The 26421-nt window shown below is 38.3% G+C and overlaps 3 protein-coding genes across 3 annotated transcripts; all 3 read right to left on the bottom strand.

The window, feature by feature from the left end:
- Positions 1-2120: 2120 nt before the first annotated feature.
- Positions 2121-4107, bottom strand: LOC122077000 (11-beta-hydroxysteroid dehydrogenase A-like). Its single transcript, XM_042642701.1, is given in 6 exon segments — positions 2121-2952; positions 3048-3177; positions 3282-3367; positions 3502-3694; positions 3796-3830; positions 3833-4107. Coding segments are annotated over 6 exon segments (1056 nt in total). The 5' UTR covers positions 3981-4107; the 3' UTR covers positions 2121-2488.
- Positions 4108-4641: 534 nt separating this feature from the next.
- On the bottom strand, positions 4642-11919 carry LOC122077480 (probable metal-nicotianamine transporter YSL6). Its single transcript, XM_042643430.1, is given in 9 exon segments — positions 4642-5727; positions 6406-6535; positions 7764-7953; positions 9469-9606; positions 9892-9989; positions 10995-11167; positions 11270-11415; positions 11417-11581; positions 11882-11919. Coding segments are annotated over 9 exon segments (2013 nt in total). The 3' UTR covers positions 4642-4792.
- A 1284-nt stretch (positions 11920-13203) lies between these two features.
- Positions 13204-18889, bottom strand: LOC122075416 (glucose-6-phosphate 1-dehydrogenase, chloroplastic-like). The gene is made up of 10 exons (XM_042640440.1): positions 18504-18889; positions 17101-17330; positions 16882-16976; positions 16482-16596; positions 15219-15424; positions 14987-15136; positions 14779-14899; positions 14466-14695; positions 14096-14296; positions 13204-13838 (listed from the first exon to the last, which is right to left on the bottom strand). Exons 1-10 carry the CDS (start codon positions 18703-18705, stop codon positions 13595-13597), a joined length of 1794 nt encoding a protein of 597 aa, XP_042496374.1. The 5' UTR covers positions 18706-18889; the 3' UTR covers positions 13204-13594.
- Between the last annotated feature and the right edge of the window lie 7532 nt (positions 18890-26421).

Below are 26421 nucleotides of genomic sequence, written 5' to 3'. Positions count from 1 at the left end.
AGGAGAGGGATCGTCTATGACACCAAATGTAGTTTCCCACCAATAAAGAGGCAGTTGATGGAATCGTCTAATACAAGCATTTAATGAAGAGAGTGTAGGATCCATAGACGAAACGTGAAAGGGCATACACAAGAATAGCACAGGTCATGGGCTTCGTTTTTTCCTTATTCTAGATAATCCTATTTTCCACTTTGCCGCATCTTCTACTTTCTAGTAAAGAATGGATTGATTTCTTTGGCAAAGAATTCAAAGTTGCACCAATTGAGAAGAATTGAGAGGTGTTGTGATTATCGTGCCTTCTTTACCAATCAAGAAAGAATAATAACAGCAAAAACTTTATTGACGAGCTTAAATATTAAAATTAAGAACTAATTTTTTTCTTTGGTTAATTTTTTCAAACAACTTGAGAACAAGAAATCTTTCAAATCTCTTTATTTATTTATTTTTTTTTTGGGGGTTGGGGCTGGGGTGAGGGGTTAGAAAATCCTTTGTTTAAATGTGAAAGAAATTATCATCAGGATCATCCAGGGGGTGTGGGGATGGCTATTTATTGATTACTCTTTTCTTTCTTTCAGATTTAGCTTTACTTTGTGTGTGGAGATATTTATTAGAGGAGATGACATAGAGTAGATAGACAATAATAGTGGGTTTGGCGTGGTTATGTGTGCGTTGGTGCTTGCATCTCTTGTCATCTTTGTTTCCCACCTTGGAGACATGGAGGGACCCCTCCCTCTCTCTCTTTCTTGAAAGTTCTGTCATTTTGACATATTATCATCGGATGCCACATGAATTCAAAGCTAGAATGGAGAAAAATCTCTTTATATATATATGTTTAAAGGACGACGACGACCATGCGATCTTTGATGAAAGATTAGATAAGCTAGGATCAATCTTGATTTTTTCCTTTGTCTTAATCATCTGCTCTTTGTTCCCGGAAAAACAAAGGAAAGATCATTTACTACTTAAAAAAATGCTCCATGCCCTGTTTTTTAATTGAGCTAGGGGTATCAAATTTCAGCTTCAATCTCACCGACTAAAATGATCAGTTGAATCCAGACTAAATGTAAATACGAATATTATGAGCTGATAATTAAATGATCAAAACAGTCTATCGATATTATTAAGGTAAGACTACGTAATTTTTACATGCAAAAACATCATGCATCATATACGCCTTGTAATTCAATCTAAACTACAGGTCGATTTCAATTTGGGTTTCTATGAAATTGATAAAAAAATAAAAAAATGAGAAAGATAATCTTACTTTTTTTTTTTTTAACTAAGTATTTTCACTATGCTTAGTAATTTTATTTATTTTTTACTCTATCCCACTAAATGCCAATGATCACGATCTCTTTCATTGAGCACCAATTCTTCAAGCTGAAACTGCCACCTCTTGGCTAAACTAATGCTGATGAAGAAAAAGGATTTGCAATTTATTGCTACATGACTGGAGAGAAGGAAAAATCCTCTTTTTAACATTGACATCTGTTGAAAGTTCAGCAAGCCCATTTATAAGGAAATTAAGTAGCTGACAGTTAGCAGATCAATAATATAGAGAGTTAATTTTATCATGGGTGGAACACTATAAGTTCTGATTCTCTGTTGGTCTACTACCAAATGAGAAAGTGTTGGCCACTCCTTACTATTTTGACAAGAAGAGCTGAGTGCTGACCACATCTTGACTTTTAAAACGGCATCTGAAAATTATAGAAAAAAGTGGCATTCCCTACTATTCAACACTTCAAAATCTTGACTTGCGTCACTGCGTGAATGGTGGTGGTAGGGAAGACTTTTTAAAACTAAATAAAGAAAGAACGTAGAAAACTTAAAGTTGAAACTTGAACCCTAAAGTGGAGGATTGGAAAAAACCATGGGAGACGTTTGCTCTTACTTCACATATAAGTATATAGCTGTTAGTTTACGATGTCTTGTAAGCTTTCACAGTTTAATCCAGGAAATACTAGTGTAGATACCTCGACAAACATGATGGCGATAAAAAATACTTTATGGATGAGGGTTTTTCGTTATATATTTTTAGCGAGGATTTCTTTCTTTGTAACGTAAGAAATACTGAGAGATATGAGGATGAGTGTTGTAACCCTATTCTCCACTGATGGTGAAGCAAGATTTCATCTCACTAAGAATGTAGGCAATCTTGCCAAACCTCATAAACCTATGTACATTGTTTGTTCTTGTTTTTCCATTGTCTTTTGCATCGTTTTATGGTTGTGTTTCTACAATAACTATATAAGTGTGTGCAATAGGCCGGGCTGGGCTGAGTTGAACCCAACCTCAGTGTAAGCCCAGCCTGTCCCAACCTTAAGTTTGAAAATCTCATCTCTGATCTAGCCCATGGACTGTAAAGCCTAGCCCAGGCCCGACTCAAGAAGGGTTTCAAGGGTGAAACTTGAAAGCCCAACAAACACAAGACTCACATTATATACATTTTTAGAAGACGATCTCTGTTTCCCTGTGTGTCGAGTTCTCAGTCAGACTTGATGTCAGGGCCAGGGGACTGGATGGAAGAAGGGTAGAGGAATTTCTTGGCGCCGATGAAGTGGAGGATCTTCTTGCTCAGAGCATCTCTCTGCGAAGCACCGGGGCCGGAGGCGTAGAGCAAGCGGCAGCACCACTCCAGCACCTCAGGGCACAACACCTTCCACAGGTACAACACACTGAACCAAGATGGCTCCGTGAGGTACCGATCACCCCTGCAGGCGCTGTTGAGGATTGACTTGGCGCATCCCTCCACGGAACCCACAGGGGTCATCCCTACCATCACATCTCTCTTCTCCTGGTCCACCTCCATCTCCTCTCCTTTCTTTAAGTATTTTCCCTTCGTCATCTCCGACTCGATGAACCCTGGTGTCACTATCGTGATCCCGTTCTCCTCACCCAGTTCAGCCCTCAATGTCTCAAAGAAGCTTATCAATGCTGCTTTGCTTGCCTGTCCTCTCAAAACCCAGAAAATAAATAATAAACCACAGATCATCAAATACTGAAAAGATACGAGAAAGAGGAGGATGATGTGTTTAAGATGTCATTGTAGATGCTCAATCTGGGCATGGGCAACCATCCACCGGAGGAAGCGATCGCAATGATCTTTCCTCTGCTCCTTTTGAGGTGAGGAACTGCCAAATGGGTTGGGTAGACCGACCCCCAGAAGTTTATATCCTGCGCAGTGGAAGTGCCGAAAACAGAATATTCACGGCTTCAATACGACCGATTCCATTAGAGGGTACTAAATTACGGAGGCAGAGAGAGGGGAACGGGATTACCATCACCGGTGAGGAGTCTGTAATATCCGTTAATTCTTCGAACATGGAGATCGAAATCACCCCAGCGTTATTCACAAGGTGATCCACTGCAAAAATGGAACCATGGAAATATGGAATAGACCCTTCTACCATTAATATAAGCTCACAAGGCCCAAACTTCACCCAAAACAGAGGAGAACAGAGATGGGAGAAGTTGGTTTTGGCGTCTGTGTCTACTTACATCGGCCAAAGTGATCAAGCGCTTGACCGATAAATCGCTTACAGTCTTCGAGCTTGAAAACATCTGCTCTGATGGCAAGTACCTCGGGAGAGCCCAATTCACGAGCCCTCTGGCCAACTTCTTGTAGACTCTTCTCCCTCCTCGCAACCAGGACTAGGCATGCTCCTCTCTTAGCGTATTGGTACGCAAGTTCCTGCAGAGCAGTAAAATGGATCACAAATCGAACGTCTGTCCATTGTCTAGACACGAATCAAAGATACGACTCTGGCACGCAAAAAAAGCAACCAATCCAACCTCACCGATGCCGGAAGAAGCGCCAGTAATGAGGCGACCTTACCGGCGACGTTCTCAGAGAAGATGGATCTTATGATAAAGAGTAAAAACTTGAAAAACAGGAATGATGGTAGGAAGAGGAAGAGAGTGATAAGAGTGGTTGGAAGAACCACCATGTTCATGAACTGGTGAATCAGATCCATCATATATGGCTGTGCCCGTCTGTATGTGCTACCTGCACCACAAGGTCGTCTAAAACGTTAGTAATCACTCACAGATTCACGCACACAGTGGAAGACTGGAGAGCAAGAGAGCAAAAGAGGAATTGTATGGAGCCGGTGTGGGTGGTTTCTAGATGGATTGGAATTGTAGAGACCTCAGAGGAGAGAGACACGTTGTTGGGTGCATGGGAAGGAAACAAGAAACCTGGCGCTTAGCCGGTGACTTGCCTGAGATAGGTGCTGCCACCTTTTGTAATTTTGTCCATTGAGACCTGACTTTGGATTTGCAGATCAACTTCAGCCATGGCCATATCACCCTCTGGGTTTTCTGTTCGCATTCCACATTGGCAGTGATGTCCAAAACCAAATTCTTTACAGTTTTGGTGGCTGGGAGCCACATGGATCCAAGAACACGTCTTACAGGATAACTGGTTCTTTTTGCATCATCGTAAAGAAGGAACAGGATGAATTTTAATGACAGGGATTTATGGCTCCAGTGATTATTTAACCCTTTAGCTTCAAATGGTGGTTATCTTCAATCTTGAACATCAAAACAATAGGAATACTTTGCAACAGATTCAAGGGTTGGTTTGATTCTGAACAAAAGATCGATCCGGAAAAAATACGATTTGTGTTTGGGAGTCCGTTGCATACATTTGACTGATTCATTACTAACTGATATATATACATTGAAACCAATCATTCCTGTTTATCATCAAATGGTATGTACAAGAAGGCAACGAGCTCATGAATCATAAAAATGAAAATTTTGAATGCAAAATCCCTAGCTAAGCATGCTAACTACTAAAAGAAGGCCCAAAGGTCATGCAGATCGGAGCTTCAATCCTAAAGATGGAGAGAACGGCGGATGGTATTGTCCAAATGCCATCACCACATATTAGGCCAGATGCAACTGCTCCAGCATAATCCTCTGCACCCTTTCTGTTCACTCGCTCCCATATGAACAAGATCACAGTCCCAACAAACATGTCAATGGCAAAGTACGCCCCAATGTAGAACGGAACTGCCATCGCCATGGGCACAGGGATGAAACGCGATATTTTCGCTGGAGTCAGATCCCTTGCAAGGTTTATGATAAATGCCGATATGAAGAATCCACAACAGATAGCTAGACAATGTTTAGGCAGCTCAGAGAAGCCTTCAACTCCCAGGATAGCCATTTCTCTCATTATGACTGCATAGGGGGCTTTGTAAGGACCGTTAGGGTCTCCGACGTCAAAAGCACTCCAAAATAACCAGAACGTGAGTGGCGCAATCACACAACCCATTGCCGTTCCGATCAATTGGCTCACAAACATGGACTTGGCCGAAGACAGAGTGAGGTAACCAGTCTTGAAGTCTTGCATTAGATCTGCAGCTGTGGACACGATGGACATCATTACCCCAGAGGCTGCCAACCCAGCTAGGACTCCCCCATTGCTTCCCACCAAAGAAGCAAAGATGAAAAGACCAATCTTTCCGTAGGTAGAAGCCAAATTCCAGTCGGTAAGCCCAGTGCCATAAGAGTTGCAGAATGCAAGAGCCGGGGCAAGGATGTATGCGCAAAGTACGAGGTACCATTTGAGTGGTGGGAAGATCATAGGTATTGTTGCCGTGGATATCGCTGCCAATCCCACATACCCAGAGGCTGCAAACCAAGAAGGTATCCTATCTTTTAGGAATGCCTCATCTTTTCTCTTTTTCTCTATTAACAACTTGGAAGTCTCGTAATCTGCGAACATAAATAATAGTCAGTAACAATCAATTTGCCAAAGCAGCATATTGTTTAAGCCCTACAGTGAAAGCAACATCAAGGCTTTTATCCATAGTTTAAATTTAGCTGCATTAGATATTACAAAATGGGAAGAGTAATTTTCCTAATAACAAATTTTCAACTAAGTTGTTGAAGCTCTAGTTGCTTAGATGAACAAAAAATGAGTCAAATAGCTACTTGGGTTGGAAAGGAAACCAATAGAAATAAAAATTATGAGTACATTATATTTCTAGCCCTTTCTTTTTTACCCTTTTTTTTCTTCTTTAGTTTAGGTAGTCTAGTTACTTTAATATGATCATACTTATTGTTGGGTTCTCAGTTTAGAATAATCACACTTGACCATACAAAATGTTAATAATACTCATATCATCATGGACAAGTAAGGCTTGAGGTCGGTATATATACCTAGTAACAAAACAATACTTAAAAAGAAAGAAAGTAAAAAAGAAAGGAGGAAATTATTATATTCCTACCATCTAAAAGTGAACTCAGGTTAAAATCATGAAAACCATTTATATAATCAAGAAGCAACAAGAAAAATGATAAAAGAATGATCAAGATGTGATGCAATCAATACAAACCAGAGTATTTGGAGGCATGGTTTCAGCACAAATCAACAACCTACTATTTACCAACCTTGAATCTCGCTAACAATAGGAAGGTTTTCTTTTGTGCTCTTGTTGCACATTTCCTTCAGTGTTGCTGCTATGATTTTTATCAAATTGTACAGTCCATCTCCAATTATAAGAGATATAGCTATGAAGACCTGCCAAGAAATCAAGTGGCAAGCCATTTAGAGTGAACAGGAGTACACAATATAAGAAAACAAAGAAGATGAAGATGCTCAAGAGTTTCCCACTTTCACAAACTAGAGGCAAAAATAAGCCTCAGAACTTTCACAAACTAGAGGCAAATATAAGCCTCAGAAGTCGGTTTCAGCAGCTCTATATACCATAATATAGTAGGGAATTAGTAACTTAGAAACAAAAAAATGCTCATCAGGAGCCTGACATCTTAATACAAAGTCAGAAATCATTTTTATCTTCCCTTCCATCCCCCTATTTCATGGGGTAAAATGCCAAGGATCCCATGTGCCATGTTCACATAGGGGCAGTGAACCACCCTCACAGTCGTTCTGTGAGGTTGAGCACTTCCTTGGACCAGCACAAACCCATTTGGCAGTCTAGATGAGATGAAACAGGTCCAAATTGGGTTTTAGGTCCAGTAGGATATAGGCTAGCTAGACAAAACAAGTAGTTGTAAAATCCATAACTTCAATAAACCAACCTAGCTACCAACTATATGCACTAAATGCTGTGGTTTTCTGGACCAACTGAAGGCCTGGGCACTACAACAAGAAAAACTACTCTACCAGACAAGGTAGGATTTTTTCCCCACACCGGGATTTTCTATGAATTTTCCTTCATTTATTGGATGAGAACCTCAAATAAGTTCTTTAAAATCTGGCACCAGTTTGAAAGTCTAGGCAAGGCTAGGGCAACAAAGGTTTGATTCTGAAAGCTTTAATGTATCGATAATCACACAAGTTGAATTGTTGCTTCCATAGCTACCATCTACTTAATGAAATTCTTGTCATATTTTTATACAAGGATGTACTAGATTAAGATTACACGGTGTAATGGCCCTTTCTTATGTACTGGATTAAGATCAGGTTCACTTGTATGGATCAACTATCAAATGATTATTGGTGGGTCTGAATTAAAGGTCTTACAATTGATTCACCCATTTTGAAGTCCAAGCAACAGTTCAACAGGCTTGGAGGAGCAAGGTCTCAGAACATTGCCTTTTCTCCCTCCGGTACCAGTCAGAACTTTCTTGGAAAGTAAAGGTCATTTAGAAATGTGCCTGTCTCTGTGCGTGCTTAAGCTATCTAGAACTTGATTCATTTCGAACTAGATATAAAAGGGATAAAAATATCAACACTAGGAAACTGGTAAACTGTGACTGTTATAAGATAAATTATTCATATATACCTTATATCCATAAAGTCCTTTAAAGTCATTTGCACCAAGGTTGTCAGGGTACCAATCTCCAGCATGTTTAGAAATAAAAGGCCAAAGGAAACCCCAAGAAATAATGGCCCCAAGAAGAACTGAGCAGTTGACTATGTGGGGGCAGATAAGGCCGCATCCGACATAAGTTGGGCTGAAGTCAAAATAAAATCTGCACAGAAAAGAAATCCATGAATCAACCAGCACAATGGATAGTTGCTTTTACTACTACCTGATTAGCTGCCTATTTTTTGTTCTGTGTATAAGGTAGCACCTTTGGTTCAGAGAAACAACTTAAATGCAAATATGTGACCAAATATACAAACTTTTTTTTTTGGGTGGGGCCTCCAGAATTGGCCATGGCCCAAATTCACAACACAAGCCTCTTACTGGAATGCACATAATTGCTAGATTGAGCTTTCAACTTTTAGTTTTGAGATCAATGGAGGAGCTCTCTACAGCCCCTACGATTTGAATTTTGAAAAAAAAAAAAGAAAAAAAGAAAGCTTTGCTTTGTGCTGTGTGATTCAACTGTGGTGAGAGACAAAGGCCAGTTAGAGATTGACCAAGGCTATGGGTGAGAGGCCTTGGCCCCCCCCCCCCAAAAAAAAAAAAAAACATCTTCTTCCTCTAATTTATTCTCCATCAATTTCCTAGGTTTCGTTGACCTGTAATAAACAAGCAATCAGAGAGGTGTCGAAGCCTGTTCTACATTGCTGAGTTGCTGTTTGATCTTCTGAAGATTGGGCTATTGAGTTCCATCAGAAGATGGTCCATGAAAGTGCAACATACACCCTGCGGCTCTACTATTCTGGTGTTTTACTTGAGCAGAATTCAAGCCCAAGAAACCCCAGATCAGGCCATCAGTTGCAGTCAATCTTTTGACAGAGAAATACCCTTTCTAGACCCCTTCTTCGGTAGTGGTTTAAGCCTGATCCAAAAAATAGTTTGGCTGTAACACTGAGTTGCTATTTTTTAACTTCACTTCTAATTCAGAAACCGTGTCATATCTCAGCATCTAACCACCAGATTTGGCTGAGATTTGGAGTAGCAGTTCCCTTCTTAGATCTCTACCCTTGATTGGGAGATCTTTCCTATCTGAACAGCATACTAAACTAAATCTGGAAATCAGTTGTTTTCCTTAATTTACCTATTCCCTGTTCTGCCGACAGCAATGTTTTCACTTGCTGTTAGTGAACTTCTGTCTCTGACTTGTGGTTATATCCTATGTGCCTACATGCGTTGTTATTAACTGGCTGTTAGGTCTCTAGTACCTACTGTTCTGTTGCTGGAACCATGTGTTAAAACCTCCTGTTTGCCAGTACCTTGATCCTTACTGTAGTTTGGGACATCAGTATCCTATTCCAATCTGCATCCACAGACTCGTTGGTAGGCCACCTCCAGAATTGACCATGGCCCAAATTCACAACACATGCCTCTTACTGGAATGCACATAATTGCTTGATTTGAGTTGCAACTTAGTTTTGAGCTACAAGTTGAAAAGTACTAGTACAATATCTTCTGTTCTTACAAGTTCCATTGAGTTTGTTCTTCGGATTGGGCCCGCTATTCTCAGGAGGCAGAAGATTCCATCTTATTGCTGTAGTAGGTATATTTAACAGAAAGAAGACTAGCATTTAGATGACAAATGGCTAATAACAAATAAATAAAGTCAAAAGAACCTTACGTTTGCTTAAAGGCTTCCAAACCAAGGCTAGGAAAATTATCAAAGCCACAGGAATCTCCAATACCACTAAAAAACCACTTAAAGCAGCTCCAGCAGAAACTCATACTAAGATACTTTCCAAGGCAATGAACTTGCTTCCTGCAATAAGTTGAGAAACACTAAGCTTGTATCAGAAAGAAACAGTTGATATGGACTACTTGTTCAGAGTATGTTTACCAAGCAAAATGGTACCAATAACAAAGTCAAAAAACAGAGTTTATTGAACACTGACATTTCAGTAGCACACAAAGGACACGTAATGAAATTTTACCCATTCTGAACCAAATCACAGGAACATAATTGGAGAAGACCACGGATAGTGAGGTAATATCATATTCAGGTCCAACTAAAAAGTGGGGAAAATTTTACAAGTGAACAGCATACCCTGCTAGCTCAGCACCTGCACTTGTGTGAAAGCTATTTATTAGCATAGCCGTGGCTGTCCCACTGGGGTATGTGAGCTTGTAATCCATGACCATTACCTGCAAATTTCACAAGAAAGAAAACAGAATTTTAATTCCATCATAGACAAGCTTCTTGGCTTCTATAATATTCAATGTCAAAACTATGTACATTATGGTCTGAACACACTCAGCAATTCATTCTGAGTGCAAATACTAAGGAATAAATATTCATTTTATCTTTTCTCCATTTAATAAACAAGTGTGCTGTACTTACCTATAAAAAAAAATCAAGGGCAAGTGTTTTTTCTCCAAGAGCAGCTCCTGCACCCAGACACACGGGGTGCGCATCCCCAGGAAGGGCATGGTAGTCACTGCACACCCCCTGTGTCGGTGGCACAGGGGCCGCTCTAGGACAGAAAACTTTGCCTTAAAAATCAAATAAATCTTAATATTCTCTTTTCAATCAGTTACATAATCATTACTTTTGCGAAAATCATTTCCAATAAATAATTACATACCCCATATCTACTATATCACCAGCTCAAGCAATTCAAATCAAACAGCTCATGGTTGACAATTTAGTGCTATTAGTTAGTTTTCATTTACTCCTGAACTAAAGCATCTCATATTTACCCTGTCATAAGAGAGATGTCTGGGAAAAAAAATCCAGAACACATGCCAATGCCAAACAAGTATAGATAGCATGCCAGGTCTCAGGGAATTTCTCTGTTTCTGGTAATTCACTATAAGTTCTTTCAGTTTAGTTTGTAAGAGCTACAATCTTCATCACTTTCATCTTAGATTTTGTGAATGTCCATCACTAACAAATTCAGTTATTTTCCCAATGATGCTTGGTTGCATATGAAATCTCCAACTAGACCAAGACACGGTAGAGTTAAGGTGCTAACTAGGCAAATGGATTGGGGCGTGAGGGCTTTTTTGCGATGCCTTCTTCGTCCCTGTTTCAGACACAGCACATCAACCAGGCAAGCAACTTCTGTTCCCACTTCCCAATCTTTGAAACTTTAGGATCCTAATTTGCCATCGTTGAGGCAATTATTAAGTTAGAAAAGATAAATTTACCTTTCGAAGTGGAACAAGGCTGAAGAGGCCAAGAAAACTGACAATAAACATAAAGCCAATCATCCAACCCAAGGCTGGATTTTTAACATCTTCCGCCCGATTTCCAGGATAATCAACACCAATGAGTTTGTAGGTCCTCTCGTCCATTGCAAGCATGTATGAACCAAAACCCCCTGTCACAGAAACAATGCATCACAAATGACGTCTATCATATAATCCATCACAAGATAATAACCAGAAAACTATGCGAAGAGGGGGAGGGAGGTTCGAATTACCGCTAAAAGCGAGGCCATAGCAGGCAACAACACAGGTCTGGATGACGGTGTTCTCCTGGCGGGTGAAAGGGGTAACAGAGAAGCCTAATTTGGAGAGAAAACCGGTCCATGACTTGACGAAGAAGAAGCCAAGCAAGCCAGCGGCTGGTTATGATGCAGAACAAGGTTCCCAGAACGAGGCTTACTACTAACCCTCGTACGGTGATCTGATCTTTCCATGGTGGAATCTCCTCCACAACCTCGAATTCAATAAATGCAGACAATTTTATGGAAAGAACTTTGGTTGGTTCAGGAACCCACCCCGATCTGATCCTAATCACAATTATTAGTGAAGTAATTTTTTGTGGGAAAGATTATAAATGTCGTAGTTAAGCGATTGGTATTAACGATTATGATAATCCAAACAAAAAAAATTAAGACGAGAAAGAAGGGAAAAGGACAGGCGGAAGGAAAGGAAATTATCTCAGAAGAACCGTGAAAACGATTGTCTGTGTCGGCATCTAAATCATGATTTTCCTCTAAACTAATTAATAAGAGAAAGATTAACACCTCACCCTCGTCGCGTATATCCTCGATTTACAGAGATTAAGAAAGAAGATACGATATATTCACCCTTGAAGATGCTGACACGCATAGGAAATAGTGTTCATCACCGATTGACTTTTGTTTTCTGATAACAAAAAAATGAGTGTTCCAAGTGGTTATAGCCTCTAGGACAAGTCCCGTATTGACAAATGGTGCTTTCGCAAAACTAATAGATGATAGTAGGCATACCAAGACTTGAACCTATAATCAATCGACTGAACGATTATGAATTGAGAATATTTTTACCATCACACTACCAATCCCATTGACATTCTCAATTGACTCCCACCTCCAGGAAAGGGTTGAGAGAGAGAGAGACACGGAAGATGCCGTTCATTGCCCATACCGCCCATACCCAATAGTCCAATACCATTAAAGCTTTGCTTCGACACTGTTAGTTTAGTTTAGTTTGTTGAATAGTTCTCCCTCTATCTCTCTCTCTCTAGTTCCTGACTTCTTGACAGGATGATTTCGATAAGGGTCAGTGTGGCATGGCTATAGATTCCGCCCAGGCTAACGGACAGAGGCCGATCGACAGAGAGGTTATATGGGGACTTGGGATTTGGTCATATGAGAGAGAGAGAGAGAGAGAGAGGGAGAGAGAGAGAGAGAGAGAGAGGGGGGCATGAAGGAATTTCAGGGCAGGGGAGGGCATTGGAATTTGGAACCTTAATTAAATTCTACCACTCCAACTACCCCCGAAGAGTGAAGATGCCTTTAGTTGGGTACCCTTATTCAATACTCATCTACGTTTCTTACTCTCTCATTTACATATTAATTATTAGTTGGGATAACGTGCGGTGAAGCAGTAGAGTGGAGTCCCACCTTCATAAAATATTAGGTTAAAGTGGTGTATTTCAAATGATTACTAATAATATATATAGGGCTTTGCTTACCTCGCTAACAATTGAAAGAACCACTAATCACTCAACGTTTGGACCCAATAATTTGATAGGATCTTCTACTGATCCAGAAGATTCCATCATCCAGAGCAAATAGCCAAATACCCCTAACCTTTTGTCCTTAAATTAATTTCTTGCCAAGTCATGGTTGGAGTTGGGAGGAGTTGTGAGCATTCGGAGCACATAATTGGGCTCAAACCCAGTTTAACTGATAATTCCATATAACCCCAGCCACTCGAGTGGCTGTGGGTACCACATTCCACTTCAAAATCACCCAGTCCAATCCAAGATTTTTCAATTTTGACGGTAGCCATGAATTTTGATTGCAAAATGTAATAAAATTAGACAAATGTTGGAGAGAGCTTGAGCTAAAATCTGATGATCTCACCTCTATCCCTCCAACTTTGATATGGTCTAATTCTCAAATTAAGCTTCAAACAAAATCAATTGCAAAAAGAGGCCAAAAACAGCTGCCCTTACCTTTCATACTTGATCTCTCCCTGAAATGATTTTGAACAAGGAACATAAAGTGTAATACAGAGCTCTGATTACTTATTTGTAGTTACAAACCTCTATCCTCCCGAGTCTCTTGATTTAACCCCCAAAAAAACCTTAAACAAAAGTTCCTAACCTCCCTATCAATGTAGAAACTTCAGCTGTTTACTCATTCTTTACACTTTTCCATCTCATCCAAATAAATGATCCTTTTAAATTTTATCTAAAGGATATTCCAGTGATAAACATACTAAAAATGAGCAATGCCTCCCTCCCTATCTGAATCCCTCTCCCGTGAAACTAAACAGCTACAGCAGCAAATCAACCACCAGAACGTTTGGTGCTATGCACCGAGGTCCCCCCACCGTACATTATATCTAGCTGCAAGATAGTGGGCACCCACAGGTCCACGACTCCCATACGGGTAGTACTCAGGTATTATCTTACTCTCCTCCAATTCTTTCAATACGGGGGTGAAAAGCTTCCATGCCGCATCCAACTCATCACTCCGGATGAATAGCCTCCTCTCCCCTTCAATAGCATCAAGCAGAAGCCTTTCATATGCATCTGGAATCTCTTTAGAATACCTATACAAGCATCCAAAATCTTCGTTAAAAATGAAACACGATTGTATTTGTAAAATGATAATTAAAACAATAAAATGCAAGAAAACCAAACACGATCTTCAGGTAGCTTGTAAATTTTTGAAGGCTATAATCAAATAAGTAGAAACCATTTTCACAAAAACCACAAGCCACCCTGAGTGTTCTTGGTCTATAAATTACAGAGGCAGGCATTAACAAGTTTCATCCTCTATCATCTACAAAGAGGTTTCAGAGTTTACCTGGCTGCATAGTGGAGATCTAGATGACTGTTATCCAACCTCATGCCCAAGCCAGGGACCTTATTATTGATCTTCAAATAAATAGCTTCATCAGGTTGAACCCGAATAACAAGCTCATTTGTTGCTTGATCAAGATCTGTTCCAAAACTCTTATTGTATAAATTACCGGGAACATGCCTGAATTGCACCCTGATCTCAGCTCTGAAAAGGAAACACACAATTACATTTTTCTTCAATTATTTGTTTAGAAAGAGCATTCTCTCTCTCTCTCTCTCTCTCTCTTTGGGGGGGGGAGAGAGACAACTGAGATGATGCTTAAATGATTATTGCGGAAAGCTAGTGTACCAATAGTGCATTAGTACTCCTATACCTCTTAGTATGTAATGCCTTCCCAGCTTTCAGAAGAAATGGCACACCATCCCATCTTGCATTATCAATAAAAAGTGCAGCTGCTGCAAATGTCGGAGTAAGACTGTCTTTAGGCACTGTTTTATCATCTGTGTAGCCTGGGTACTTGATACCTCCTTTGGTATGGCTCTTATACTGCCCTATCACCACATTGTCGGGTAACAAAGGCTTCATTGAGCGAAGAACTTTAACCTGCCAAACAGAGAGAAAATTAACAAAGGAAGTCTTGTGACCTACAATTTAGAAAAGTACATGCTTATGTTTTCTTCAAAAACCTTTTCATTCCTAATGTCTTCTGCATCCAAGCTGACAGGAGTCTCCATGGCAAAAAGGGCTAGTATTTGAAGCAGATGGTTCTGCATAATGTCCCTTATAATACCGTAATGGTCAAAATACCTGAATTTAATAGATGAAGTAAGAAACAAGAAGCCCCCAAAAAAGTTCTAAGGCCAATATAAATGCCAAAGTGTAAAGGAGGCTTACCCTCCTCGTCCTTCAGTGCCAAAATCTTCAGAGAAAATCAACTGTATATTTCTTATGTACTGCCTTGACCATAGAGGTTCAAAAATGAGATTGGAGAAGCGAAGTACAGATAGGTTTTCAACTAGTTCCTTTCCCAAATAGTGGTCAATCCTGCCGTAAAAATGCCACACCAATCACGATAGAGTCCATAGTCCTTTACCTACAAGTAGCAACTTTAGTAAAAGAATGTCACCTAAAAATTTGATCTTCCTCTAAGTATTGCTTCAATCCACTGGTCAAAGCAGCGGAAGATTCAGAATCCCTGCCAAAGGGTTTTTCCACTATAACCCTTGTCCAGCCATTGGTAGAAGAAGCCGATGAGCTTGCACATCTTACCGCATCAATAAAGATATTGGGTGGAATAGACAAATAGTAAAGGCGATTTGAAACCCTACCACCCTGCATGACCAATTTGTCATACTGTCAAACTGCAAGATGAGTACCCAAAAAAACAAAAAGAAGGGAAGATGACACATAGCAGTGATGCTTAATTGAAAAATGGAATTAGCTTTGACTAGTTAATTCTTATCTGTACAATTCAAAATGATCCATTAAGGAGTTCCGAAGATTTGTAATAGCATATGCAGATATATACTGAATTTTGATGCGGTAAATAGGAATTAACCAAATGAATATTCCACCACTGACATAATGAACATAATTTTGTTATTACTTAACCACATAACCATAGAAAGACCATATACCAATGTGGAGATGAAGATCTACTTAACAACAATTCATTGGGAGACCACACGGTTGTAATATATGGGAAGACCCTTGCCTGAACTCGCCATATGCACTAAAATGGAGAAAGAATAGCAAGCCTGAGATAAATACTTTTTAGTCCGGACACAATCGGCACCATTCTGTCACTCAGTAATCACTTCATTTATCTGGATCATTATTATTAGCTAATGTAGTTACTATCCTAGGGCCTTCTCTATGGACATAGAGCACATAAGCTAAACTCAAGTTGCACAGCTTTATCTAATATACTAGGGAGTTGGCTTGATGAATCCTTTTCCACCATTGTACTGCCATGTTTTCTGTCAATCCTATGTACTGGTAGCTTCTCTCATCACCTCAGCACATGAAGAACAAAAAAAACAAAATAAAAAATTCTTCCAATAAAGAAGAAGTCGTCGGTATTCTGAGTTGCTATGTTTCACAATATGGAAGTAAAGCACATAGAGAATATTGAGATACTCCTTATTTAACAATCTTACAGTGCTTGGTCTCAATGTTTTCTATATGTTTTCAAATGAATCTTCAGGTTATACACACATTATACAAGCAAACCAATGTTAAACACACTGCCTTTGAAATCCAACCCAACTACAATATTCTTTTGGAATAAGCAAGAACTTTCTGGCAGTAGGTTTAGTCCAATTGGAATCTTTCTATAAGACCAGGCAAAAATAAAACGATTGGCCAATCTGAACCACAAAGGCATTACCTCATGTTCCTTGAGCTTCTTGTCTAACGCTGCAAAATTTTCCTCTGAATCATACTGGCCAGAATGGTAGAAGCACCTTTTTAGGAACTGATCCATCTTTTCGCTACAGTTCTCCCTGAAAAAAAAATGGCGTGGACTAAATATCACAAAAAATAAATAAATAAAATAAAATAAAAATAAAAATAAAGCAAATACCAGTTTCCAACAAACAGAACAAGTGACGGACTATGAACAAGCAGTGATAAAAAATAAAAATAATTAAAAAAAAAAAAAAAAAAAAAAAAAAAGAAGAAGAAGAAGAAGAAAAGACATCAGCTTTCTTACAAAAGAGAAAAGAGCTTACAGATATTTATAACAAAACGTAAGCCTAAATCTAGGACAAGCATCAGAGCAAGATCACCTTTTATCTATTCTGCAAGTAAGGGTCTTGCTAACCATGTCCCTCAATTCTGCATCTGTCATTTTACTCCGAGCATAACCAAACACGGTAAAATGCTGTAGTACAGAAACGCACCAGATTCAAACTTAAACATACCACCTCAGCAAATAAATAAAATAAAAGTGAGCACCAAAAAAAAAAAAGGGAAAATATTTGACCAAATCACAGAATAAGCTAAACCTTGGGGAGGCAATCCTCATAATAAAGTGCAAAAAGAGCAGGAAATATCTTCTTCTTCGCAAGGTCACCAGAGGCCCCAACCACAGTAATGCTGACAGTGGACTCCTCTTTGAAATCAGAACTTGCAGCATCATTACATTCCTCTGAAGATTTTATTTTCAACAATTCATCTTTGAATCTCGTCACGAGAGTATCATTAGCAGGCAATGATGCAGTTACATCCACTTCGCCTGATGCCAAATTTGCAATGTGAATTAAACACAACAAGATAGATCTGAGTATTATCTTTCTTCAGTGAATCTAGGAAAAGACAACACAAAAAATGAACAGGCATGTCTAAAAATGCAAATTCTTTAAATTCAATCTTAACTCAAACAACCCATGTCCCCAGTATTTGGCATGAAGTACAGAAATCATGTTTCATGCTTTCATCCTTCCACTATTTCTAGGGCTGTATCTTCCATCACAAGCATCCATGTCATTGCTCACTACTTCAACCCAAGTCACTTTGGGCCTTCTCCTTGCCTTTGTGCATGTAATGCCTTCCAACACACACCACAGCACCATGCAGTCTACAGACTCTATTGGACATGACTGGCCCATCTAACCTTCTTTCAATTTGTAACCTATTGCTTTAAGTTCCCATAGATGCATTCATCTGTAATCCTAAGTTTTGTAGTTTCTCCAACCCCGAGACTAAACTTTGTCATCTTGCTCCTAATTGTTGCATTCCCTCATCTTATTGCCACCAATTGGTGCTACTGTTGAATTCCCATGTTGGCATTCGATTCCAATTCTTACCATTTCTAGTTTGCCACTAATTCTTCTAAAAATCCCCAGTATTTGCTTGTTTATATTTGTGCAATTTCTTGGTTCTCTCAGGATTTTACAACATAAAGAGCAACAAATGAAAGAAAACATAAGAACACTAGTTATGGAAGCAGAGTAAGGAACTAGAAAGTAGAAGTCTTACATATGTGATTAAGAGACCCGAAACGAGAAATTGACAGCTAAAATAAGTTGTAAAAGAGGGGGGGGGGGGTGACCAAGATGCAGGAAAAAAAAAACACTCCGACTGGTGTCAAATAAAAAATATAACGCCCTGACTCACCAAAGAAAAGAAAGCAAACCATCTTAGATAAAAACCTCACAATTTGACAGGAGAAAGCGATAACTGCCAAACGATAAAGTAGAACATATCCACAACTAATCAAGAAGAAATCCACCTAATTAAACAAGTAACGAAGCAGAGGCAGCAAATGAAACACATAAATAAATACAGAAGACATCAGAGGAAAAGATTAAACTGACCGCACATCTTAAATCTGAAGATTAACCAAACAAACAGCTCAAAGCAGCTGAATGAAAACCAAGACGCAATTAGAATATAAAATTAGACCAACCTCCTTGCATGCGAACGGCGTTGCGGCGTTGATTTCTCGGATACTGAAGAGAGACATTCTTGTTATGAAATCGTTCAGAGAGTGAAGAAACTGTAATTCGTTGTTGATACCCAGATGATGAAGATGAAGAAGAAGAAGAAGATATGGCAAGACGGGAATAACTGACTGAGGAAGAGCAATTTGGAGAATAGAGAGTCGACATCTCACTCTTCTCCCGGAAAATCTCTCTGTTCGGATATCAGACGCAGAGATTTGTCGCTGATCGTATAAATGGAGTTCGAGAATTGGAAGAGGAGGCGAGAGAGAGCGTTTCGGAGACAACGAGGATGGCCCTTTGAGATCCCGAAGCGCTGGTCGAAGGAGAGAAGCTCGTTATAACGCACAAGGGGTACTGGTACTAGGGGTTACACTTTAAAAAGAGACAAAACTAGTTTCCGTTTTTTTAAAAGGCCACGTAATTGTATAGACTCCATCATGTTATACCATAATCATAAAACCTTGAATTGGAATCCTATTGCCTTAAAAGATTCTATTTGAATGTCTATCGTGTCCTTCCTGTGTTTGTTCCAAATTCCATTATAGAGAGATTCTAATCCTACGGTTCTTGGTCTCACCATACTAGAAACAAGTATCTAATTTATTACACTGGAAAAAAAAGAATATGCCTGTTGCCTTTTTGGACCTTTTTCGGTGACTTCCATCGGCTCACATGAGAAACTTAAAAATAAGACGACAGTTGGGTCACGATGGTGACGTGGATGAAGGAGGCGACAAAAATGTGGAGAAAGGAATTATACAAAGGACCGAGAGAGGATGAAATTCATATCCTTCCTTGGAATAAGGAACCATGAAAATAGAACGCAACTAAAGAGTTAGGGTTTTGGGTGTCGCAACCGATTGGTTCTCTAATCAGTGTCCATCAATTTAAGATATAACACTATTATCGCATCACTAAACTAATTAGGCGTTAGGCAAGGTACAAATGCATTTGCTGGAATGTAATCAGGGTCAAGTTGATCGAGTTTTAAATGAATTATAAATGGCCTGATTAGAGAACGAATCTATCTCTATCACATAGTCATACGGATATAAATACAGATACGTATTTAACACTTGTATCACTTTCTATGATTGCATGAGTGAAAAAAGGTATATTTGAAAACAAAAGGGACCATGTTGAATGCTCACCTGTATGATTAGGTGTTCATACGAGCAACAAATCTAATCTCAATTGATCGGTCTATAAAATTAATCGGGCCTAATCAGGTGCCTATAAAGCTATAAACAAGCATTATGAACACCTAAATGTCACAAAAAAAAAAAAATGAACACTTAAAATAACTATTAGAGCCCGTTTGGTATTGTTCATAAAAAACGTTTCTAGCGTTTTTTCGTGTTAATAGAACAAAAAAAGGCAAAAAACCGATTGGTAAATGTAGGCTCCGTTTCAGTTTTTTTGAAACTATCAGTGTCTAAAAAACGAAAATGGCTCGATTTGACGAAACTCTCGGAGGCTGTTCTGTCAGTGGTGTTTCGTTTCAAATTAATATAACTTGAAACTTTCGTTCCCGATTGTCCGTGATAGAGAGAGGAGAACAGAGAGGAAAGAAGAGAGAACCCAGCTCACAACTATATTCAAGAAATCTCCACCTCAGGTAACTTCTTCGCTTCTTCTCCTTCTTCTTCTTCATTTCTTCTTTTCTTCTTCTATTCAACCTCTTCTTCTTCTTCTTCATCTATTGTAATCACAGAGAGGTATAGGAACAAATTTAGGGTTTTTTTGGACCACCTATGACTGACTCTAGATTCCAGAGATAGAGATCGATAAGCTTCACAAAGTTTTGGTTTCGAATATATTTTGGAACTCGCATAGAGAGAGGAGAGAAGAAGAAACAGGAGCTCGCCCCCTTGTGAAATCTCCTCTGCAGGTAACTTCGACTTCGGCTCTTCTTCTCCTTCTTCTTTTTCATCTCTTCTAACCTCTTTCTTCTTCTATTCTAACCTCTTCTCCTTCTTCTTCATCAATTGTAATCACAGAGTAGGTATTGGGACAAATTTATATGCTTATAGTATTTTAATGTTATTTTTGTAATTATTGACTTAAAAGAAAAGGAAAAAAAAAAAACCGTTTCTGAGACAAGCATTACCAAACGGCAGAAATATCGTTTCTTGGTTCTGAAACTGTTATAGAAACATATTCACCAAACAACCCTAAATCGTTTAAAAACAGCGTTTTGACACAGAAACTGAAATTTCCGTTTCTGTTCCAGAAACGCCGTTTCATGTCAAAAACAAAATTTTCAGTTTCTGTGTCAAAACGCAGTTTTTAAACGAAAAAATTGTGTTTCAAGATTTCAGATTTTTATCAGGATTTTTTTTTTTTTTTTTAAAATGGAACGAAACTGGGAAGACAGAACTCCATTTTGGAGTTCCGTCCAATCTCGTTTTTTCACTTTTTTTTTTCACTTTTTGTTTCGAAATAACAGAAACGAACCATAAGTGCACCAAACAGAAGATTCTATTTTTTTGCTTCAATAGAACGAAAAAACTCTAGAAACGTTTTTTAGAACGATACGAAACGGGCCCTTAGTCTATGGCTCTTGGTTCGACATTTGACATTTAATAATTTTGTTGGTCTGATTTCAAATTTAACCGATCAGTTCGATCTATCGGCGCGAGCCAGCTTTTGACATCCCAAGGAGCCAAGGAGGGGGTAGCCCTATCATTTGCAGAGTCTTATATCTTCCATGTGTTGATTTTAGATGAGGGAAGGATGGAATAATTCACCCACCCATTGAGTACCATAGTGCAGGCCCTGCAACGACTGACCGCCCTTTCGTGACTACATGTGTTACAAATCGACGGCATTGACGCGCGACTCTTCAACGCCCGAGCCGTGCATGCGGCTCCATAGTCAAAAGTTTTTTTTTTTTGGTAGAAAAAAGTCAAATTTGATTGACACTCATAAATCTGGCTACTCTTAACAGATACAAAGAGTAGTGCATAAGAGTTGCCACTTAATCTATTTACTAGGAAGAACTTGATGATTGAAAGAAAATTGAGTAAAGTAATGTAGAGATAACTTAAAAACCTGTAAAACACACTGTCTATAAATGTAAAAGAAAATAACATCTCCTAGCCTTTCTATAGGTTTTTTTTTTTTTTTTATTTCAATAAATTTTTTTTAAATGATTGAAAGAAAATTGAGTAAAGTAATGTAGAAATAACTTAAAAACCTGAAAAACACACTGTCTATAAATGTAAAAGAAAATAACATCTCCTAGCCTTTCTTTAAGTTTTTTTTAGATTTCAATAATTTAAAAAAAAAAAAATTAGTATCCATAAATTGTTATTTATATATTATAAATACTTAGAAAAAAATTTCATTCACCTAAGGTGAAGTTTCTACTCTCATATTTACGTGTCCCAATATATGTTGAAGATTCAAAATGTTGTTCATTCTCCAAAGTTTTACCCAAATGCAATAAATGCCATTTGGCCAACCAGATTCCTCTTCACTGTGAGTGAAAGAAGAGGTTATGTGTGTAGGGGTGTCAACTGGTCGAGCCAAGTTGGTCTCGGTTGGGTCTAGTCGGGCTTGACCATTTGGAAGTCTTGCATTGTGAACGCCCGTTTAAGTAAACGGGCCTAGTTTTGGGGGGACATAGAAAGGTTTTAATCAGACCACTCGGTGTTGGACTTTAATCGGGCTTTAACCGATCTATAGACCTATTTAAGTCTAAATGAGCTTTAAACATGCCTACCCTAAAATTATTTTCTTAATTGGGTCGAAGGCCCAAAAAACATGTGATACGAATCTTTGATAAAAAAGAGAAATGACATAAGATAATAGTTGTGTTTACAAAAAAAAAAAAAAAAAGAGTTATGACTGTTACAACTTACAAAACAAAGCTTAATTAAATCAAATCCTATTACAAAGCAAAGGGTAAGAAAGCTTGATTAGTTTCTTACTAGTAGTTGCAAAATAGGAATTTTATGTAGTATTAAAGGGGGTCGGACTGGGTCAAGCTATGACGAGTCGGTTCAAGCTGGGTGTATAAACGTGTAAATTCGGTCAGGCACCCGATGAGCTAGCTACCTGCATCGTGAATGCCTGTTTTGATAAATGTGTCAGGCTCAAACCCAATAAGTTTATTAGTCGGGCTGGTCCAAGTCGGGCCATAAATGTGTTGGGCTCAATTGGGCCTACCAATGCGGGCTCATAATTGACACCCTTATGAGTGTGTATGTGTGCACATGAGAGAGAGAGAGAGAGAGAGAGAGAGAGAGAGAGAGAGAGAGAGAGAACATCAGCTAACATAACATAATGCAACGTCTTTCATAAAATCAAACTAGACTAAAATTACACAGGAAAATGATCAATGACAAGGTTTGTTCAGATAAGTGTATTTGAATTGGTCCATCACGTGAATAAATGGTTTTAGCTAACTAATCATTGAATTAGTTGCATACCATTGGATTGGTTATATGTCAAATTCAATCAAATATCATCTATGTAAGTGTAAGCATCATCATATTTGTCAACGACTCAATATACATATTAGTCTATGCACCATCTCATGATTCAATATTTCTAAAGGTTTGTTTTGTCACATAGTGAACTCCGTCTAGGCTGAACTTGACATAGGGATAGGGAGACTTTAGGGTCTACTTGCTTATTCACAAAATTTAGGCACCGTCTGATTGTCCACATGACAAATATTTGGGCTGTTCGATTTCAAGAAAAACTGTGCCATGATAATATACACAGGATGCTATTATTTCTTATATATTTGCTTAATTAAATTGATATTTGTTACTAGGAATTGGTGATTGCATGGTGGGCTAAAGGAAAAATACCATAGGAGATCTATGGCTCTATGCGTTAAATCAATTGATCAATCAAATGTTTTATTTTTTGCATGTTTGTAAGGAATTTTATTTTATTTTATTTATTTATTTATTTATTTTATCTTTAACTATCATAGTAATTTTTAAACAATTAATGGTGGGAATTTATTTTCTGTAAAATACTTTTGTGACCAGTTGGTTCTTCGTGGAAAAACCTTTTGCAATGGAGAGAAATCAATAGCAAAATCTTTTAACCATCAAGAGGGTTGTGCGTTTGGCCCAACAAAGCCGAGCCCACTTAAGCCCACCAGAAAACTTTAAGGCCTAAGTTTGAGCTTTTCAACCTAGAGAGTAGGGGCTGCTGGTCTAAGGCTTTAGGTCGATCCAACCTGATCCTTTAAAAAATTTAACACTTTATCCTATAACTTTTCAAGTTATTGTGATGAAAATTCCAGCCTTACAAAAATAAGTAGGATCGAGTTTCTCCAACGCCACGGTGAACTGGAATCATTCATTGAGTGGACCTTAAATGCACATGGGGCATATCAAAAGCGTATTTTGAAAAAGTTTTAAGACCATGCTTAAAACCCAAGAATGGAATGGTGAACCTCACTATGCCCAAAAGGAAAACTTCTCCCAAGTTAAGAATATCTCTAAGGCTATGTTAGGAAGCTAAAAAATGGAGAAAAAAAATTTTGATTTTATTTGAATTTGAGGAGAGAGAGATACACATAAAAGAATCATTGTATAATCATAACTTTTGTCCTACTATGTTTTTTTGTACTATTTTATTTCCTCGTTTTTTCTTTTCTTGGTTACCGAACATAGCCTAGATATGCACATCTAGAAAGTTTTCTGGACAATCATGATTAAAAGTGTTAATCGGTTCGGTTTCGATGTATACGGTGCAATTTGATTCAGTTCACATTTATTTAGCTGAAACCAAAACAGCACCATTTACTAAGCGGTTGTAGTTTCTGAAACCGCAACCGTTTAGTAAACAGTTTCTTTTCCATGGTTTTGATTGCAGTTTACATGGTTAGTAATCGGTTCGCTAATTTATTCGCATGCTTACTAAAATTTGTTTTATTGGTAAACACTTCAATCTTCTATCAAATTGAATGAGGCATTGAACAAGCAAGGATTTAACTACATAACTACATATCTACATATCTACATTATAGGAGTAAATTATTGAATAGACTGTTGGACAACCTCTATGGTCCTTAGTTCTTCCCTAAATTAAACCATTATATTTTGTTAAAACAACCAAATATTTAATCTTTATACAAGTTAATCGGATTGGTTTTAACGGTTTAAATGGTTCGATTTTCACGATGTGAATTCAGTTTGAAACCAACGGGTCAAACGGTTAAAACTGACCCGAGCCATTTAACTAATCGGTCTTAAACTTTAAACTAAAACCAAACTATTTACTAAAAGGTTCCGTGGTTTCAGTGTAAACAGCTCGATTCGATTTTGGTAAATGGTTTCGATTTCAAATTCACATCCTTAAGCATAATGGCTAAATTGAATCTTGACATGTGAATCCAAGTCTTTCCTAACCCAAAAAAATGAAGTCCAAGTCTTGGAGTTTAATGAGCACACATAGACTACAGAAGATATGGGGAAAGAAGGTGGGATGGTTCATGTAAATGACTTTGATTGATCTGAATGTTTATATGATCTTGATCCTTGTGGAACGAAAGATGAACTATATTGAATATGCATGGATCTCCTGATAATATCCATAAATTATTATTATTATTATTATTATTATTATTTTTTTTTTAAGAGATGAACACTACCATATGTATGTTCAGGCGCATTGCTCTAGTGCATTTCTCTCTAATGGGAAATCAGTGAGAATCTATCAGAATCATCCGAACCCTAGAAAGAAAAATTAAATTGACTGCTTCGAATTGCCTGAAATCAAGGTTATCATTCTCAATCAAATCGACCTGATTTCCTCTGATTCCGATTTGATTCCTTGAACCGTGGACAGGGAGGACGAGAGCACTTTATAACAGTATCTCGCATGTCAAGTCCGCTTTAGAAACCCTAATTCTTCTCTCTCTCTCTCACTCTCTCTCTCTCTCTCTCTCGTCGTAGTTGAATGTCGAATTGGTCTTTGGACGGCCGGTGGGGACTGGGGACTTGGGTTTCCTTCGTGGTTAAGGGAAGGGATCAACGGTTAGATCCTTTCTTCCTCTTTTTGCCTTTTAGAAAAACGAAAGATCCAATGTCCACAGCACCTCCTGAACATTTTCGCATCCATATCAAACCTCTCTCTCTCTCTCTCTCTCTCTATCTCCAGAGAAGAAAGGAGAAGGAAATACCTAACGCACTTTGCCACTTCCATAAAGAGCAAAGCCAGTGATCACAGCCCACTCACTTGACTAATAATACGTAGAAGAAATTGTAGAATACGAGAGGATATTCCCTCCCCAGTTCCCCACCCCCAGCAACCTCCAAACCAAACCCCAAAAAAGAATCCAAGAAAATCTGCATTCAATTCAAAAGCTTCTTGAGCTGCTTTTCATGGTTGAGGCTTTTCTTTCCCTTGTTTTCTGTTTGTTTTCCATTTGGGTCCGTCCGATTAGGAAGATGGACCCACCATCCATGAGAAATTTTTGCCAAGAGAATCTTAATAATTGTTTGCTATATCAGAGTTGTAACATCCAAATTTTGATACTACTTGTTAGAGTTTAGGTACAATTCACTTTAAAAATCACTCATGAAAAGATAATAGTCAAATCCTTATAAGTCTTCACATTGGGTTATTCACATTCAATATAGAATTGTTGTTTTCACATTAAACCCAGAAAGATAAGATCAAAAGTAGCAAGGTCATGCATAAAATTGTGAAAGATGTAGAGTGCTAAAGTTTAAGGTGGGATCCCTATACATTTCAAGGGAGTGTCCAAATGATACCTCTATATATGTATTAAGAACTTGACGTCTTATGGTTGGCTGCCAAGAAATGAAAAGAAAAAAAAAATTAAAATTTATGAGATATACACTAAAATCAATCATTGTGTCATCAATTTTTGTTTTTTTTTTTTTT

The sequence above is a fragment of the Macadamia integrifolia genome, chromosome 4, assembly GCF_013358625.1.
Source record: "Macadamia integrifolia cultivar HAES 741 chromosome 4, SCU_Mint_v3, whole genome shotgun sequence".
NCBI classification, from domain to species: Eukaryota; Viridiplantae; Streptophyta; class Magnoliopsida; order Proteales; family Proteaceae; genus Macadamia; species Macadamia integrifolia.
Note: the sequence above shows the minus strand (reverse complement) of the source record. Positions and strands in the feature narration are given on the sequence as shown.

Bases quoted from the DNA above. Each gene is read 5' to 3' on its own strand.
- LOC122075416 (XM_042640440.1), bottom strand. From the start codon at position 18,705: ATGTCGACTCTCTATTCTCCAAATTGCTCTTCCTCAGTCAGTTATTCC. The intron at 16,977-17,100 runs GTTTAGCTTATT...TCTGTACTACAG, and splicing joins ATGAGGATTGCCTCCCCAAG to CATTTTACCGTGTTTGGTTA. The intron at 15,137-15,218 runs GTGACATTCTTT...TTTTTACGGCAG, and splicing joins GAGGAAGATCAAATTTTTAG to GATTGACCACTATTTGGGAA.